Consider the following 19,836-nt stretch of genomic DNA (forward strand, 5'->3'; position numbering starts at 1 on the left):
ACTTATCCCTCTTGTGGTCCTTCAGTAACTGATTAATGATGAAACCTAGTGGATATTGGATAATTTTACAGCAAGACTTAGCCTGTGTGCTTTGTAAAAGACATTCAACACTTTAGACTCAACACACTTGTCATTTATTTTTCCAGAAAGTCTGTCAGTAGCCATCCAACTGTCGGGTCATTGCCAACAAATGTTGGGGAGGAAAATATTGATTTCCCAGTAACAGCTATGACTCATGTTCACTTCAGAGATCCCCAAACACTCCAGTCTTTCACTGTAAAGGTTTTACAGGCTGGTAATACGTTTTAGTGCCCAAAAGGAACAGACTGGGCAGCTTTTAAATCCTTGAATTTGTCTACTGCAAAAACCCATCATATGCTCAAAGTCCAATTACTGAATATTGCTTCATTGAATCCCGTTGCCTGTAATAGAGCGTGAAGTGGGCCTCATTTTATGCTGGTGGGGTGAGTTACAGCCGATTAAGCCACTCTACATTTCATCCTCCTACGCGTAGCCTTTAATCTTACGGGTCTATACAGTGGGAGGACGAAGGACAAAGGAACGCCTTAACATCAACATTAAAGCTGGGGAGGAGATAAACAACTAAATTAGTGGCAATTCAACTAAAAAATGAGCACAGGAAGTTGCACCAGTGGATGTTTTGTAGGAAAACTCGTAACCCACACAACACAATGTCTCCTCTCTTTGAATTTTACAGTAGTTGCCTTAATGTGTCCTCATTGAGAGTTGGCAGGGCTTGGTTGTAAATGTAACAGGGTTCAAAATCAACCTGATGACAACTAAAAGCTTATATTAATGACATTAATAACCATTGGCGATAAAATAGCTTTTTCACGCTGAGGATAGTGCCTAAAATAGAGGATGCATCATAATGTGCATAAGCTCACCCAGAGCACCATTTTGCTTCTATTTTATGTCCATTGAGAAGGTAAAGCAATGATGTAATTGCGGATCACAAGGGTAACGATTATTGCACGTTCTGAATGACGTGACCTTGAGTTGACTCCAATCCACCGAACAAGTTTGTACTCGCCCCCAGAAACAGAATGCACTTTTGTTTTGCTTTGTTTTAATTGCTGCGATATAAGCCATGTACATTTCTGTTCCACAAACAGATGATCTGGCCAATTACCTCATCTGTGCCTCTGGCAAACTATCCTGTGTGAGGATATGGCTCTCTTCCAGTCTCATCTCTGTGCATTAGCTGGATCCAAAAGGAAAAGTCATTTGCATTTGGGTTGAATAGTAGTGATAAGACTATCATAATCTCATTTCCGAACAATAGATATGTATTGTAATGTGTTTTTGTCATCTTATAAGCGCCTCGATCACACTTTTCGTCAATACGGCTTAAATTATACTTGCACACATATGAAGACTGATCACCTCTGCCCATGTGATGTGTACCTATAACGGGCCATTGATCTTAGGTCTCAGCGAATTTCAAAGACACAATGTGTTACCCAAAGCAAACAATGTAAAATAGGCCCATTAAGGAGTAATGAATCCATCAGAGGGGAATGGATTTGTCTTGAGGCGCGATCAATGGTGCACATGCACGTGTGTGCGTGTGCATGTGAGTACACAGACACTTGAGGCGTGGCCTAATGATTTATAGCGTTCACCTAGAACATGTTTCACACAGTGTAACCACCAGGGGATGGAAATAGTTTAGCTGCAGCTGTGAACAGGTGACCAGTGTTCAATTCAAGAGTGAGTCAAGGGTGGCACGTGCTTGCTGTTGAAGGTCTGTCAGCTCATTTAATAACTCATCCTCCTCAATCCCAAAATGTATACAAACACTTCCTTCTCCATCTTTACTGTGCGCCCAAGGGAATCCACTCACAGTTGCTTTGTCTGTGGTCGCCATCATCACGCGGAGCGTACATTATTTCCTATGCATATTCATGACATTGACTGGTGTGTTCCGAGTGGTTACGGGGCTACTTTGCTTTTATTTAATTTGAGTGGAAACGCGTGACGCCAGAGGGAAGGAATTGGAAATCTAGGGACAGATAGGAATCATTGGCTTTTGTGCCATGATTTCTCCCGCTGAATGGTGAAAGAGTTCTCTCAGTTTAATCACCGCTCCCGTGAATGGAAACAGGTCCCAGGCGGAGAACACCGATGCCGACGCAGCTTCTTTCTATGAATAGTCGAGCAGACCTATATTATTGAAATGCTCCATGCAATATTTGATTCGTCGCACTTTTTATGTGTACAGCTGCCACTTTCTTCTCATTGTGTACATGTTGCAGTGGATGTACCATCACTCTTTTACTACTGCCTGCATTGCTTGTTTATGTAGGCAGGAGTGATAAAAAAGAACAGCTGTGGAGCTCTTTATTTGGAAAAAGTGTCATTCGTCTCAATAGAAGGCACTCAGCCCCCAGTCCGTATCATACTGTTGATTTTAGCGACCTATCTTCTCCAGGCAGGCAGCTATTCCTCCTCTTGCAAAAGCCAGTCCATCTTTTTAAACGATTTAAGAGAGAAAGATCACTACAACTCTACAGCTTGGCCCCGATTATCCAGCCAAATAATAATAAGAAAATGGTTGTGGAGAAGGACGACTGCATCTCGTCCATGACTGCCAAACTCCTCACAGATGTGTTGTTAAAGGTTGATCTACTGTATTCCCCTTGGCTATCGTGACCCATAGTTCTCAGCGTTTTTCTCTGTTCCATTCCTCCCTCTGTCTTTTTATTTTGTTGAAATGAGATTTCATCCTGATTGTCTCATCTTGTTCAAGTGGAAACAGCTAAATCTAGTCTGTTGCCACCTAAGATCAATACAAATCGAAGTAGATAAAACAAAACTCTACATCTCTGCTCCACCATGATTTAAAATACAACTGTGCTCATTCTTCCCGTCCTTCCTCTTTCTCTCATTGTATCTCCAGCAATCATAAGTAGTCTCCCTGTCTTCCTCTTTTTCCTTCAAAAGAGACTGGAAGACTACGGGGCCATTGTTTACTGCAACCTCTCAGTCTCCCCTGGGCCTGATAAGCACCTGCAGAGGGAATAGGATGGCTTTACTGGGGCTCTGTCAGCCTCCGAGGTTAAATTACGGACCACATCGGCGACTGGGAGGGCTTCCGATTATTAAAGGTCAGAGGGTAGAAGAAATCCCAATCTCACGTGAAATAATGATTTAATCGTTCCTGTTTAAGAGGCTTTTGTGTTTTAATAATGGCAGCAGTTGGGTATTCTGTGGCTGTAAACAGCGATTACTCTATATTTCTTTAGGGTCACACAAGGGTTATATGTAAGGTAAATTAGAAAGGTCTAAACTAAAAACCATGCCTTTATAGAATAATGCACCCTACTGTGTATAGAGCGCTGTGTACAGATTCAAATGGATCTCTTTTTTCTGGAGAACTTAATGATCATTTCAGTAAATGATGTATGCCTACTACGCTTTTATGGATTTTTCTATTCAATAGCTCAGTGCTTCAAAGGTTGTAAATGTTTATTTAAAGGAGTGATGTGCTTCCTTGAAATGAATCAAGGTCATGAATATACATAAAGTCTCGATTGGTGGAACAACAGGCTACTAAATGACAGTGCAGTAGTCACTTTTACTCCAAATTAAACAATTAAGGCAATTATACATGAGGTGCAGTGTAATTAGAGGATACCTGCTACTCTTCAAAAAGCCATTTAGCAGCCTGAAGCATCAGAGAAAAGACCAGTGCCACTATTGATTTTACATTTCATTCGGATTTTTGTGCTTCTCTGCCAAACAAAAAAATACAAGAGTTTTAGGTCTGCATCTAACACAGAGTAAGGAATACATTGTTTTGATTCTGTTTTGGTCATGTTGACTGATTTAATCACTGATGTTTCTCATAACACTTGTAGTGTAATACTTGTGTCGTAACACCCTATTATGAGCCCTCCTGTCTGTGCAGTGATATATTTGGCAGAGGGTAGGATGCTGACATGTGGGGGCTTTAGATAACAGAGACTGGCCATTGGAATATGACAGTTATAGTAGAGAGTGTAATTAATAGAGGAAACTGAGGGTGATGGGGAAATGCAGGGTGACGCGCTCACAGGGGGTGAATGCTGCTACTTACCAGCGAGGTCTCTGCCAACTCCCAGCGCCAGCCCATCTTTGATCCATAGGACGACGCCGTGGTAGCCAGGGATGGTGCATGGTAACGTCACAGGCTGGCCTGCCACCACCACCAGGTCCTGTGGCTGCTGGGAAAACATGGCCGCCGCACCTTTGTGACAAAAGAAGAAGGGGAAGGTTAGGCCCGACCCATTGGATGATGGCATAAGATAATTTCAGCACCATCGGGTGAAGGGGTGGCATCAGGAATTCAAAGATCAAAGATGGGAACGAGCGTGGCTTTACAAACACCTGCTTTCATCACGCCAAGTGTTGAATGAATTGGAAATTAAGGGAAGTGCACCGTATGCCTATTTCCACCAATTTCCCTCAAACCTCTTGTCAGACTCATGTTGCAAGCGCCCTAAAGGGTGATTCACAGACGTGGCACATTCTTTTACTATTCATGATGCGGAGACAAGACACTGTACATATATCAGAGGTGTCAGTGCAGCACCACGACTGAAGCACAGGCTCAGAGACAGCCGTCACAGCTCAGCTTGGTTCATTTATGAAGGATGTCACTGTACAGATGGGCCGGGCTCTTACACACTGCAGCACATAACACGATCTTGTCTGCCAACACTGCTCTAGTGGCATACATTAACTCCAGCTCACACCCATGTATTCCAACTGCGCAGCTGCTATTAGCGGCACTCCTCCTCTGCGTGTTCAGGCGGAAAGTGGTGTGCAGTGAACTCCATTAGAGGCACAGGGTGCGTTAACGGGGAGGGGTACTGTGGTGGCTGAGAGGGGTAGTGTTGTGGATCAGTCGAGGGTACAGAGTGGTACTGGTGTGGAGTTAGAAACACTGGCAGGTTGCCTATCAACTAAAGAGTGCACGCACATGCACGCTGCGACATGCATTTAGACGGCGATAGTGTGATTCGGGAGCACCCGACTGCAGCACAGGCTTAAAAGTGTCACTTTTACTCTCACACTTTAGTTACAGTTTTGTTTGCAGCTATTTCTTATTTGTATACTTTTATACTTTTTGATCAGAATTCTTCTTCAACTTCTCCTTTCTCCTCGGTATGAGCAGCAGCACAAACACAGGCACACAGACAAACTGGAGCATGTATTCCCGTTATGCTGAAACGGGCTCTCGTACACATTTTTTTTTAATCATATGCAAATAAAAAGCTGATAGAAGAATAACATGTAGTGAATTACAATAATAAGCAGAACAAAGACAGCGGAGACCGTGAAAGCGTGTTTTCATCTAGCAACATCTTTGTATCACATTGTAGTCATCTTCTGCAGTTCTTTGTATGCTTGGTTTCATATTCAAAGGAAATTACTTATCCTTTTGCAGACAAGGAAATTGATTAGCTTTGTTGTACGATTTCAAACTGCACCAGAGAAAAGATTGTTGTCATACAAGAAACTGATTTTAATTTAGTTGGAAAATGCCATTAGAATCCCCACAAGTCATTTTTCTTTCTTTTTTCAGCCTTGAACTGAATTCCCTGTGATGGATCGCTTGTTTGAGATGTAAGCAAAAGTTTTAATATTCATTCATACACATAGCTGCACACGGGCAGAAGCACACAATCCTACCTCATTTTAATACATATCTATTACTTCACCAACGTCGGAAGAAGAAAAAAAATGCTGTACCTCAAAGCATATACTGAGCTTTTCATCATCATGAGCCTCACCAGCTTCTGCCTTGCTAACCAGCCCCTCTTAAGTGTGCAATGCATATTGTGGGTTGATGCTCGCTAGGTGAGACTTCATCTCACCATATGTATTGCCCTTCAAACCTAGACAGCTTTGTTTAGCCCTGGCTGCGCTCCCACGTGAGGAGCTTATCTCGGCTGTACTCTGCACGCAGATGAAGTGCGCTAGCGCTCGGTATGGACAGCTCCTCGACAGATCTCTTGGCATGTTCCGGAAAAACAATGTAAACGCCAGGGAATCTTGTATCTGCTCATTCATGATTGCTATTATCAAACAGTTCAGCCTGTGCTGAAATTGATTTAGCATTGGAGGGGATGTCTCTGTTGGCAGCACACGTGCCTGCGTACTTCCTGCAATCCGCCTATATCCTCACGCCTGCCCCCGCTTCTCTGGACTTCTCGCCTCATGTGTTATCAAGAAGGAAAAAAAAAATAGATTGCAGATTATTTTTCAGGGCATCTGGTCATGCTGCTATACGCATCCTATCTGGCGAAAGCCGCGCAGTGTAAGTTTGAACATTGTAAGGTGTTATATACTCTTTTTTTTTCCACAGAGGCGTCAATTGCAGTGGGATTTCGTGCTAATTCTGTGTCACACGTTGCACGGAAACTGTTATATATAATAAATGTATGATTTCTCACACAGCCCCGTTAAAAACATGAATTAACTGCACCCAACCCAATTGTACGTACCTAACACAAATGTGTTATGAGCTATGTAATGAGCTGCGTGACTTAAAGAGGCACTCTCCTGATTTCACACAGAGATGGTGTCTGAGAAGAGGCCATGTTTTCCGTGTATCTGTCGGGCGCTTTCCAAAGGCTAAAAATAATGAACCCTGATGATGTCATAAGATCTAACACATGACACAATTGGGCTCTTGAATTGGGACTTGGTCCTACTTCTGAATTATGTTTTATCTTCGCACATTTAGCTGAAAATCTGAACTGTTGCCATTTCCAGTGTGATGTCCTAGACGGGCTATTCAAATACACCGGTGATAGACAGAATCAAAGCCTTAACTGACACCGGCTTGTGCTTGCCACTTGAGCAGTTAAAAAGTGACCTCCTTCATTCAATTTAAAGCCTGGCTGAGTCTTCATAGGGACACAGCAGTAAAGAAATGAGGTGATGTGTTTGAGAAGGCTGGCGCTCACATCAAGGTGCCATTCATTCATCCATCCCCTCTGCACCGAATAAATCTCTGTCACATCTGCCACATTTATCCTTCACTGGGCATCACAGCGTTGGCAAGAAAAATGAAAAAAAATAACTGTGCCCATCCCTAATCTATCTCTTCTTTATTCTCTGGAAGGCATGACATGCAACAGCGTGACGACAGCCCCTGTCCCCACACTTATTCAGGAACATTTTCCTTCATAACAAAAATGCCCAATTAAGAATTAACCACCTCACTTTAAACTCCCTCACTGACAGTAACAGGAGCGCAGGAGGGTAATTGTGCTCAGGTGCCCGCAGAGCTGGAGATCCACCTTAATAATGCTTTATTAAGAAACCTAATGGGGTTTACCAAAGAGCTGGTTAAAAAAAAGAAAAGAACAAAAAAATTATGTAAGAAATTAAAAACAGTCGAGACATGTCAATTTGCTGTAAACCAAATGGGCCAAAACTGTACTATGAATAGAACTTAAAATGTTAAGTGAACTACTTAGTTTGATTCCACATATTGTCTGGAAAGATTAGCGACAATAACAGAGAAAACTTTCACTTCAGCACTTTGGCTTTGCTAAATTGAGCGTGTGCTTTGGCTGAAATCTTTCATCGGAGCTATTCCACCTGTTATCTAAAAGACATCTTTTACTTAAAGACATGCGGAAGATTTTGACAATGTAATAACATACTTTACAATCAAGGTCAGCGTGTCAGATGGGGAAAAAAAAGAACTTTCAGTTATTTTTTCTATCTCAGCATCATGTCCATCACAGAGCCAAGACTATAAATCACCCAATAAATATATTTTCTTCACATCTATTACCATATCTTTATCTTTTATGTATTCAAGTCAGTGTGAACCCCCTGTGTATGCATTACCCTTATTGACTATATGTACTGTATGTGCATCAAATCATAGATGCATTTGATGTCCTGCATTTAAAGTGAGGCCAGAGATCTTTGATAAGGACTGCCCAGTTGTTTCAAATGGGGGGAAAAGCAGGTAGTTGCTCGGAGCCATATTCATAATGTGGACCGGCATTTTTCATTGCCTAATGTTGTCATTTCACTTCAGATAATTTGTTTACCATTGGACGGCTGCTGCATTTCCACACACTCCAGCACTATTTTCCCCCTCAGAGCTAACTGCCCCCAATTTCATCGCTCTATGCCAATCAGGCCTGAAAATTACCGTTGCGGACACACATCCAGGCCACTTCAGAGAAATAATCAGCGCGCTGTATGTGCGGCATGTGGCCACACAGCACCAAAGCCTAGCCCAGGATCATTATCAAAAACTATTACCCCTCTGGCCTGGGCATTTTATACCAGCAATTTAGAAGCACAGGATGGATGCAGAATATGGACGAGTGGGCGAGTTGGTCATTATGTATTGTGCTTTGGTAGTCAATGACCACGGTTTCTTTTTGTATGGTATTATTGTTGGTAGAGGTAGGTTTTTAGGTGATAAACAGGTGGGGGTGCTTTTGATGAAGGTGTGAAGGTGTGATTTTAGAGACTAAATCAAGCTATCCAATTGCAATGACCATCAGGACCTATGAGGATGCTAAACATCATCCAGCCCCTGCTATTCCTTTTGTTTAAACCAGAAAGAACAGAAAGGTTTTCCAAGCACACAGACTTTTCTTTGTGTGCCTTTTTCACATATTTTTTTAAGTATTACAAAAGGAGCCCGTAGGTCAATAAAAAGACAAATCTTCTGCAATATGGATTGCCCTATTTTAACTGCAACTGCAACTTGCCTGTCGCAATGCACACCCTCTCCATCTCCCCACCAGAGCTGCGACTCCTCTGACGCAGTGACACACATTCTTGCCCTCCGTCACCAGACACTCATTACCCATAAGCCCACAAACTCCAGCGTGCATTCTCTCATACCCATCTATAGGTCTACTGGCCATGATTTGTGCAATTCAATTATCTGCAGCATGATCATTAATTTGACACCATCAGTGAAGCATGCAGCTGTGAGATTCATTAATCCATAAAAAAAAAAACACGAAACAATGACTTCCGTCTTGCCTGTGGTTATATGACTCCCATCCATGTTGGTGAACGTCAGTTTCAGATTGGTGATTAATGCATTCTGGGAAATTTTGTCTACACATTTATTAACTAGAATAACATCTTGCTGTTATGCGTCCGTCAACCAGTTGTGTTGTGTTCTACGTTCATGTTAATCCAAAGTGTCACTGCACTATTATTTTATCCAGTTAGACATGTGTGTGAAACTGTCATTATTAGCATACATGCATTATTGAGTTATGGCCAAACGCCTGTATTGTGAGGCCACAGTGACCTTGACCACCAGAATCTGTTCAACCTTGAGTCCAGGTGGAGTTTGCTCAAGGGGTTCCTGAGATAGAAACTGGAGGTTCACGGGAATAGGACAGACATGACATCACAGGGATCTTGACCTTTGAACTCTAAATTATTGTCACCTCATCCTTGACTATAGGTGCCACATTTAAAAAAAAACATTCCCTCCAGGGGGTTCCTGAGATAAGTACAGGTTTCAGACAAGCTGAAAACATGATGCCTCCGACCACAGCTGTTGCCGGCAAGGAGGCAGAAAAAGCAAGCAAGCCCAAATTTACTCAGATGTTAAAGCACCATTACTGGAAATTTGTGACAGGAAATATAGCAGGAAGAGAATTAAATAAATACTGGTCGTGACCACATCACACTTTCATCAACTATGTTTTATAATCAAATGCATTTAATTAAAGTTGATCAATTCAGAAGCGAAGGGTCATTCTGACAGAAATTGCTTTCAGTGTGTTTTCCAAAGAAGAAATGACATGTGACCAAGAAGAAAAGGTTTACCTTCAGAGAGAGAGAAGGAACTGCATGAATGACAAGGCCTCAATGCATGCCATGGTATTTACTTTCTGCTGTGGCTGACACATGTATTCTCTGTAATAATGGCTTTTCTTTCCGTTTTTCTTTGTCAGATGTTGGCTTTTGAAATCTTCCAACCTGCTTTCCCCAAGGTTTTGACGCCCTATTTCTCGGAGCAGCGAGGCTTTTGTTACATGGGCTACTTCATAATTATAAAAACAAATGTAATCCCTCAGCTGCAGCTGGCAATGTTACAACAATAGTTACCAATAATGAATATTTCATGAAGCTATATCAAGCTCATTAGAGGAGGCCTGTATCACTATCAATCTGTCTTCCTCTTCAGATTGTCCAAATCCTTTTTCCTGCCCGTCCACTTGTAAAACAAACACTGTTGAACGTGGACTGATAATACGGCCAGCCTATCTGTGCTGTGAGATGGCTGCCATTATTAGTAATATTTGTCTGTGGGAATGCAAATTCATGAAGCAGGGAAGATAAACATCAGGGCTGCCGGAATACGTTATATTTATGCCCTCTCCCACACTGTGCATTAGTGGAGCATGACAGTTGCCAAGGCATAATCAAGACGGATGGTCTTCGATGATGACTTCTAAAAATTACAAATGGCAACAGCGAGAAGGCCTTGCAGGCACTCGCTTTTTCATCAGCTACACGGCCAGAAGAAGTGAGATTCCATGGACATAAGAAACTGGAATATCAGGGGCCAGAAACAGTTTATTAAATCTCTCTATGCTGCATATTTCCTGGCAGTACCGTCGGGTCCAAAGGTCATCAAGACATCATAAGCCATAGAACGGATTGTTATCCTCAGACAAAATAGTATGTTTTAACTTAAGAGGAAGTAGAAATGATTCTCTAATGATATATACAGGTTGTCAGCCTCTAAGAAGTCCGTGTAGTGTGAAATCAAACACACAAAGTAGTCCACTTACATGATGTATGTGAGCTTTGTTCTGGAAATACAAGACCTAGTCTGACCGCTGATTGTAATTACTGTTATAAAGCAGCAACTCCTGTGGGCTGGTTTCCAAGGTAACTACAGTTCAAAGAGAACGGTTCAAATATTCTAGTTAGCATAAATGTGACTGAACGCCACATAACCCTCCTCCGCTGGCTGGTATTGATTAAAAAAGTGTGGGGAAATGGAGCAGCTCGCTCTGCGAACCGGACCTTTTTTTTTTGCCGTACACATTTAAATAATAGGAAGCAGGGACATAAAAGAGATGCAAATGAGTGAAGGAGAAGGGGAGAAGTTTGGGCGCTTCAGATGGGGCCTGATTGAAAAGGAAGGATACCTTCTGTTTCTCTCCTCCATCATTACATCCTTTCTTTTTTTTCAACTCTGACCACTTCATCGCCTGCTGCCTCATTGGCGCTGTCTGTCACTGCTTGTGTTTGTTTGTTTGAATGTTTGTTTTCGGAGCTCAGGGCCAGCGTCGCTATTGTGTCTTTGCTGACTCATGAACACTTGAGTGTTTACCGAGTGTATGATTTGAAGACACTTGGTGATTTGCAAAGGGAATGTGTTGGTGCAGGGAGGGACCTTCAAAAGGTGTTCACACTGGGCCCACATTGGGATTGATCATGTTCATTTAGGAGTGATGAGCATTTGAAACAGACTCGGGTGGCTGATTTGATGGATGCGGTGCAGAGAAGGCCTTTGTCCATAGGGCCTTTTTTTTATATATTTTGAAAGAGAGTCCCATTTTTCCATTACATGATATGTCACGGGCACAGAAAGTCACATTAAGCTGCCTTTTGTCCAGCCATAACTCATATTTTGTCGGGCTGACAAGATAAAAGTGTACCTTGACTTTCATGACTCAGAGCGGTCTTTCTTTGAGTGAGATTAAATCAAGAGATAGATCAAAGCCCTTGGAAAATAAAGCCAAAAGGATGGTTGCTGGGGAGGGTGTAGGAACGGTGGCCCCTCCTGTAAAGGTTTTAATCAAGTCAAAGAAGGTGCTAACAAGTCTTAATGCTTTAAAAGAAAATCAGAGGACGTATTTATTCATTCAGATTTGAGGTAATAACCCAACTTCACAATAATATGTTTCATATATGTAAACATATCCCTTAAGTATGAGTTAATCAACACCTTCCCTTTATGCATTTTTCTTTCTCCTTATTTACACATTTTTATAATAAAAAGTACATTTGGTGATGTCTAGAGCTAGGCTACATTTGTTTATAAAGACAAATAGACAATATAGATAGACAGAATACAGATAGAAGTGGAACATATTGTCACTTTTTTCCAAGGTAAAATCCTCTCTCTGACATGGCATAAATCAACATATTTCCCAAGTCCTGTTGGCTTCAACGGATTAGAGTAGAACGACTGATACAGAAAGAGGGATGAGAGCCCTGCTCCTACCGTTTCTCCAGAGACACAGCCGTTAATGCTCACATTTCTTCACTTGAGATGGATTTATAATTATCCACTTCCAGTGATTAATGGTCTTATAATTATCTGTGATGAAATATATCAACACAGACTTGTGCGGCTTCACTCACAATCAAATTCCATGATAACAACAACACTGTTAGGAGGGGATAAGCAATGTGTTAATTATTGCAAATCACAGTGCTAATTGGTAACTAAACAGGATATTTCCACAAACGTAGGCTTGGAAACACTCCTTGAAACCGCATTGTAGCCATAACCCTCCGCCACTTTAAGAATAACTGACCTAACCAGTGGCACTGTTCCTTTTCTGAAAGATTGCATTCATTACATCTTGAGTTTTAACAATCGTCAAGTAGAAATTCGAAATGGTCTTCCCGGAAAAAGGAATGCAGTCTCATTAAAAGCGATGTTCTCGCTGAGCTTTCTCTGACTTGTAAAATCTCCATTCGCCACCCTCTATACAGTGGAGACATCCATTTTCTCTCTCATCGTCTTCAACTATTTGCCTCCCTTGGAGACAGCCTCATCTCATTCTTCTTCCCCGGCTGCTGTGACATTGAAAGAGACCCCTAATCAAAACATTTGTCTTTCTTTCTGCCTGCGCTCAGACCGGTGAATGAGAGCTGACACCAGAGGGAGATGTATTTGTCCCAATCAGGGCCTCATCTCCGTGTCACCGCCGGGCGAGTGTTTTATCTCGACAGGGCACTGATGAATCCGCCACTTAGCCTTGATTTGGAGGAGCGGCTCGCCACTGCCAAAGTGCCAGGTTAAATCACAACGTCAGTGGCTCAGCCATGGCCATTACAGGCAACTCAGACATTCTGCCTTTATCATAAATGCTCATAAATGTTGCAATGAGAATCCCTGCCTTCTCTTTTGTCTCTGCAATTACAATGTTATGTTGTATTAGAAATGAAAATGACTCAATTTTCTTGTATTCCCATTCGTGTTTATGAGTGTTGTGTAAGTGCCGGTTATAGTTTTAGGTCGTTGGATCTCTTAATTTATTTGATCTTGGAAATGTGGCATTAAAATAGGATTAATGTAACTTCCCAGGCTGTCTGCCTTTTTCTGCAGAGTGAAAGCAGATAGAGTAACACCATTTCTTAGTTGGTGTGAAGCCAAACTTGTGCTCCTACACTTTAGACTCTTTACAACTCATTTTACTCTCACGCATTCGTCACATGCTGCCTAATTTAACTAACTAACTAAAAGAAAAAAATAGGCTGCATGTGTCAGAAATACCAGCACACAACATTCCACAACTTACTGAGATAGTTAATGCTCAGGAGAAGGTGACTGAAACAGATCAAAGAAAGGGCTCAGATGTTTCCCCTCGACACCCATAGTGCTTGTGCCATGTTCAAATTCCAAAACAACTCCACAGACTGTAACACAAGTACAAATATTGTAACCAGAGTTCTATAAGAAGCTGCCGAGCCCTCTACTGGACTCTATGGGTAATACTCTCCTCCAATCACAAGCAAAGGTTTGTTTAACTGAAAATTTGCATAAATGTAGACGGACAAATCAAGATGTGCCTTCCCGAATATGTACCGACCGTACAATATATAAGGCATACTGCAGTATATAAGGCAGCTCACCCTGCTGCTTAACTATCGTACACCCTCTTCAGCAAAGAGCATAGCAGTTGCAAAGCCCGCTTGGTATAGTGCTCCGCCTGTGCTTATAGAACTAGGGTTATACTATCGTAACCTTTGATCAATCTCAGCCAGATGAATGCACGCCTTGCCATGACATGACATCGACCCAACCACTAAAAGGTTTGTCACCACAGCCCACCTACTTATTTACAACCTAGGTCGCATCAGCCAACCCACGTAGTACTTAACTGATCTGGGTAGAGCCATGGCCTAACCCTGCAGAAGTGAAGAAGACACCCTCAATGTGGCGCGGTGTCTCCCTCCTGTCGGACGGAGACGGTGTCTCAGCATGGATGACCGAAGGCAGCTCGATAGGCAGGCGAACACATGCTCATGATTGGCGGAGTGTTACCCATAGGTAGAGGGTGGAGCTAGTTCGAGTTAGAACTCATCCCAGGTTTGATTTTCTGATTAAAAATCCTCAGAAGAAGGCTCTAATAAAAACCTCCATCGTTCCATTAGAGGTTATTTAAGTTAAGCTGTCCGGTTAGCAGGTTGTAAAGAGTCAGCAGCTCTACACATAAACGCAAGTGAAGAGGATGAGTGTAATACATTTTGGATTCAACCAAATGCATGTCCATCGCTGCGAGCCATTTTCGCTACATTAGTGGGGGGAAAAAAGCTTTTCGGAAAAGTGGAGAAAGCATGTGTGTGTGTCTGTGTGTGTGTGCTAGAGATGAGAAGTGGACTCCTGCTGGCTAAGGTACCTGTCAGACAGAGTGGAATGTTGTTATAAGACAAGGGAGGAAAAGGATGCTTTATCAAGGTGTGCGAGGATCCACTGACACGAGATAAGAGGCCTGAGTCGGAACTACATTATGCCACACCTTCACTAAGAGGACTCTGTCAAGACAGGAGTACAGATCCATTTCAGTATGCGAGCCACCATAATACTTGACTGCAGAAAGCCATTACCTTTCAAGTATACACGCTACTTTTAAGTGCATATAAGGCAATAAGCAGACACTCCATCCTGTAATTTCATTTGTTTTCTCGAAGCCTTTCTTTGAAATCTAACCTTAAAAGGATACCAAAAAATATTATTTTCAGAAAGCTGGAGGCAACGTCTTTACGGTTGTGAAAAATGGTGGAAAGCTGTAATGCGGTTGGATCTCGGCTTTTACAAGAGGTGTTGTTTACGATGAGAACACAAAAGAGATGATGGCCTGCAAAGTCTGTACGTCATGGATGGCACTTGAGTTAGGGGCTCAACGGCGTGTCCAAGGGCGTCCTCTACTCGCCCGCGTGGTTCTTCATTAATACATCACCAAGCCCCAAATGGGACCACAAAACATCTCCCCTTGGACTTGCTTTCACACGAGCACCCCATACACAACACCCCTTCTCAATCAGAGCTTCATTTGCATTTCAAAGTAGCACTTTACAGCCATGGAGAGGACATAAAATCACACCTGCCATCAAATAAATAAATGGGAATTCATAATGGTGTAAAAAATGATATAAAGCAAGAGCTGGCAGAAAACTAAGCTTATCATATTTTATGTCATTTACAGTACATTAGCAAATGCCATAAAAGTGCACAGCTGTGTGAGATGCAGTAGTCGTAGGATTTAGGGGACTTAAGGCAGTCATATAAATGGGGAGTGGTGGGGGTAGTGATGGAAAAAGCTTTGCCAGAAACTCTGTGGGCAAAAAGCCTAAAAAGTAATTGAAAATGCTCCCCTTTACTTTTATCATTTTCTCTTTGGAATCACACAGTATTCTAAACAGATCCATGTATATAAAAAGTTGTTTATCAAGCATGGGAATAAATAGATCACATTCAAGAGAAGTGTGGGACCCTTCACCTCAGTCAAACACATTTTCATGAAATGTTCTGCCTTCAACAGATGGTATAATAATCTTCCTCATTTTAATCCATTGACCAAAATATAATGCATTTTCAGAGGCAGCAAAAAGGCTTAAACGATCTAGATTCACACTTCTCGACTGGTGCCAGTCACGACCAGTGATACTGGCCTGACCGGACTGTGAGGACAGCTTCTGTTGGCCATTGTTGGGGAATCGGTAAGCGAACACAAAAGCCATATAACAGTCTTCAGTGGATCACAAGAGTGGTTTGATGCTGAAGCTCAGGTACCTCTCATCTTAGGTTACTGTCTCTCAGTGCTCCTGGTCTCCCCCGGGGCATTTTGCCACATCCAACTCAGCATCCTGGTTACCAGACTGTGGAGACCCAAGAAAGCCTTTTTTCCCCAGGACTACTCCTCTCCTCTTTTTTTCCCCACCTCTTGAACTTTCTTTTGCCGACGGCAATGCCTGGGGCCATAATTCAGCTACCGGTAGTGAAAGAGCTTTGAACCCCCACACTCCTCCTAACGCTACCTCTACACTCCTCATTTTTCTAATTTAATATCAGCAATGCTATCGACAATTTAGCAGTTTAAACATTTTGTTGAACAAAAAAAAAAACAAGAGACACCCTCACTTCCCTAAAACTGGCTTCTTCCAGACTTTCAACTCAGTTGGGTGTTGACTAATGACTCCGACAAGGTTTTTTTATAAAAGGTTGCTCACACTATTGAAGTGTTCAGCAAAGAAGTGTGTGACTGAATAGTTCCCCTCACACTTTGTATCTCATTAACATTAGAGGAAAAGTCAGGTCACTGCCAATTCCTCTCATCACATTTTAGCAGGATTAAGGCACAGCATACACAAGAGAAAGTCAGAGAGAGAGAGAGAGAGAGAGAAAGAAGCTTGAACACTATGGGTTTTTGAGTGGGGATACATCCTGGACTACCTTTGCTTTACTGAGAGCTTGTTGTGAATAGTGGCCGTTACAGATAGATATAATGCATGAAAAGCAGGCGCAAACACTGTACCATCCACTGTAGAGTTCTCTCCAGAGACTAGCTAAACCTCATTATATCAAACAATCTTCCATTTAAACCTGTTCATGATCCAGGGTGGTTCCTCACCCCCTCACCACTTAGCGTGCGTGGCTACTGGGTTGTGGAGGCATATCTTAAATTACTCTAAGTGGTGATGACACGGGTTCTAAACCAATTAAGGGCCCTCTCAACAAGAAGCAGTTGTGGTCCTCTTCTGTTTTTACTGGGCACTTACAGGCTCTTCTGCGCGTGCTTTTTGCCTGGCCACTGAACTGCCTCGTGACTCCAGCTCTCATGGAGTTACCCTTGGCCATTACCTTTGGCTGCCATTGCCATGGTTGTCGGAGCCTTTGTCCCATTGCTGGGCATAATGCCAAATGCAAAAACATTCTGCCAGCCTCTCACAAAACACACACATAGGCATATAAACACAATGAGGTGCACACACAAACAAACGGGCATATGAATATGGATGTGCCCGCATACATCAATAGAGTGCTGCTTTTGTCGACACTAATGGAGATAATGTTGCGCTACTGAAGGTCAGGTCAGTGGAGATTAGAGTGGCTGCCCCGCACTGACGGTCTGCCCTTTAGAAAGCTAGTCTTCCCAGTGTGACTTCCCTCCTGTTGCCGTGCATGTTTTTTTTGTGGAAAAGTATTGCTTACACCCCCCAGAGGCTTCTATTCGACGTATGCAATCGTTATCATAGTAGCCAGTCTCAGGGCTTTGCTCGGTACTAGAGTCTCCAACCTGATATTTGTTGGAGAATCAGAAAGTAACACCATGAGGAGTGATATTTTGGAGGGCAGAAATTATAGGCCGTAAACTCCGACCTGCACAGACACTCGACAAAGCACCTCACCTGCTGTTGGAAAGATGGCTATAAATGAACAGCGGCAGTGGAAGGTGAGGCTGAGAGTACATCTCAGTTAGCGAGTTTGTTGCAATCAGTTGGAGTGAGTTGGACTGGCGATGTGACGTGATGCCCTTTGGGATGATAAACATCAGATTCTGTTATGCCACCGCAGACAGTGCTTCTGTGTGTGTGTGTTCGTGTGTGTGTGTGTGTGTGTGTGTGTGTGTGTGTGTGTGTGTGTGTGTGTGTAGACGTGTGTTTGCTCGTGTCAGTACCCTTCAGTTGTGAATGAAGAAGAGTGGAGCCATGACTCCCCGGCTGTTTTAGACCCTACAGGATGACAACTCTCTCCTGCACCTGGCTGCAGAGGAGCAATTAACATGTCACAACATGAACCTTCAGTCCTGAGCTTCATCTGACTCTGTTTGACTTCCTGTGTCTCAATTTCTTTCTCTCTGCCTCTCTATTTGTAACACAGCCTTTTCACAGCTTTTTCCCTATACTGCGGTCGTATGCGGCCCACAGATGACTGGATCGCAACAGTTAATTATATGGCGGTTGACAGCAGGTGTCATGACTGGTGCCAATTAAAAGAACAGATCTGTGATCAACGGACGATTGCTGCCTTCAAATGGAACTTGTGAGCTCGTGCTTACGATATAGGAAGTGCTGTACTCAAAAAGCTTGGCGTTCAAGCGGTTCAGTCTTGAGAACACAGCTGCCAAGCAACGGCAGCATGGACGTCAAGGGGCTAACTATTTAGCACGTGATTGGGTAACGTAATGCAGGAAATGCATAATGAGAGAGGAAACATATGAGGCCGCTGAGAAAATCAACATTTTAACTTACCATACACTGTAATGATGGATGATGAATAGTTCACAAGTCTCAAATCTCGAGTCAGAGTTGAGTTTCAACGTTTTCAGGATGAGTCTCAAGTAACTGTGTGTGGATCTTAAGAGTGAATTGAGTCTCAAGTCCCAGCTGTGAATCCCCCTCTCCGCTACTGATTAATGGTTGCTCACATGCATATGATCAAAGTTGCCCAAAACCATTTATGTTTAGTTTTAAGCACTGGACAATTTGCTACTGAACTGCAAATTGCTTCTGCCGAAGCCCCGGTGAATAACACAAAGAATGTATGAACCAAGGGTTGAGCCAAGAAGATTCTTGAGTGCTGTATATAAGTAGGGTTTCTGACAGAAACGAACAGTGTGCATTAACATATATCCCTTGTAGTGACACCATTATGACCACTTTGTTCTTTTATACCTGTATTTAACCTTGGCTGAAACAGTGCTGAATATGAATAATAGGTTGCAGGTCCTAACCTGTGTGCCGGTGTTACTCTGAGTTAAAAATACCTCCAAATACATTACCAGGATGGAGCAGTATGCATAATGCCTGTCCATTAATTTGCAGGTGCATATTTTTTTGAATACTTATTGCTGGTATGCTTGTATCTCCGAGGTAATGGAATTGGCATTCAGGGAACGGGCAGGAGGAGAGATGAGAGGGACGGGTGGTGCCAGAAAGATGGATGCTGAGGGTGATAACTTGAGAGAAGATGATTATCGAAAATAGCAAAGAAGTCAACCACAGCTGAGTTTCACTTCAATTGAAAATAACTAACAACGCACTATTAGCAGCACTGAAAACAGTCTGTTTTACGTTTTATCGTATTACAATGTGTTTCTTTTTTTGGGCCAACACAGCATGGTGTCCTCTACAACTTTTGGAATGATGTGCCTAATGATGCACCAAAGGTTTCCAGTATGGAGCCTGTTGTGGATGTACCTATTGATCAGTATTAATCTCATAAACCATGCTCTATCTGCACACACACACACACACACACACACACACACACACACACACACACACACACACACACACACACACACACACACACAGACACACACACACACACACACATACACATATTTTGAAGTTGTTTGTTTCGCACCAAGGCAGACAGAAACCAAGTTTGAGAAGTAATATGAGTTGAGTGCTCATGAGAATCAGATTAGCATGGGGAGTCCAGACAGGAAACCATCGCACAGCCACTGTTGCTCAAAGCCAGTGTTTCTGAGAGGAGTAATGCAAACTTAACAAGGGATATGATTCCGTCTGCAACATCAAATATATGAACGCTAACAACGTATA

General features: G+C 42.6%; 1 protein-coding gene across 4 annotated transcripts in view; it reads right to left on the bottom strand.

The window, feature by feature from the left end:
• The window catches only part of kirrel3b (kirre like nephrin family adhesion molecule 3b), a gene marked incomplete at both ends in the record, with an annotated part of 153,735 nt that overhangs the window by 56,962 nt on the left and 76,937 nt on the right, over positions 1-19,836 (bottom strand). For 3 of the 4 annotated variants that reach the window (XM_079225274.1, XM_079225273.1, XM_079225272.1), the window contains one exon: positions 4,103-4,241. In XM_079225274.1, the coding sequence (XP_079081400.1) occupies positions 4,103-4,241 (139 nt within the window). Of the gene's footprint in view, positions 1-4,102; positions 4,253-19,836 lie in introns of those variants that run through there. The other variant, XM_079225271.1, reaches the window with a different exon arrangement.

The sequence above is a fragment of the Taurulus bubalis genome (genome assembly GCF_910589615.1).
Source record: "Taurulus bubalis genome assembly, chromosome: 10".
In the NCBI taxonomy this organism is placed as follows: Eukaryota; Metazoa; Chordata; class Actinopteri; order Perciformes; family Cottidae; genus Taurulus; species Taurulus bubalis.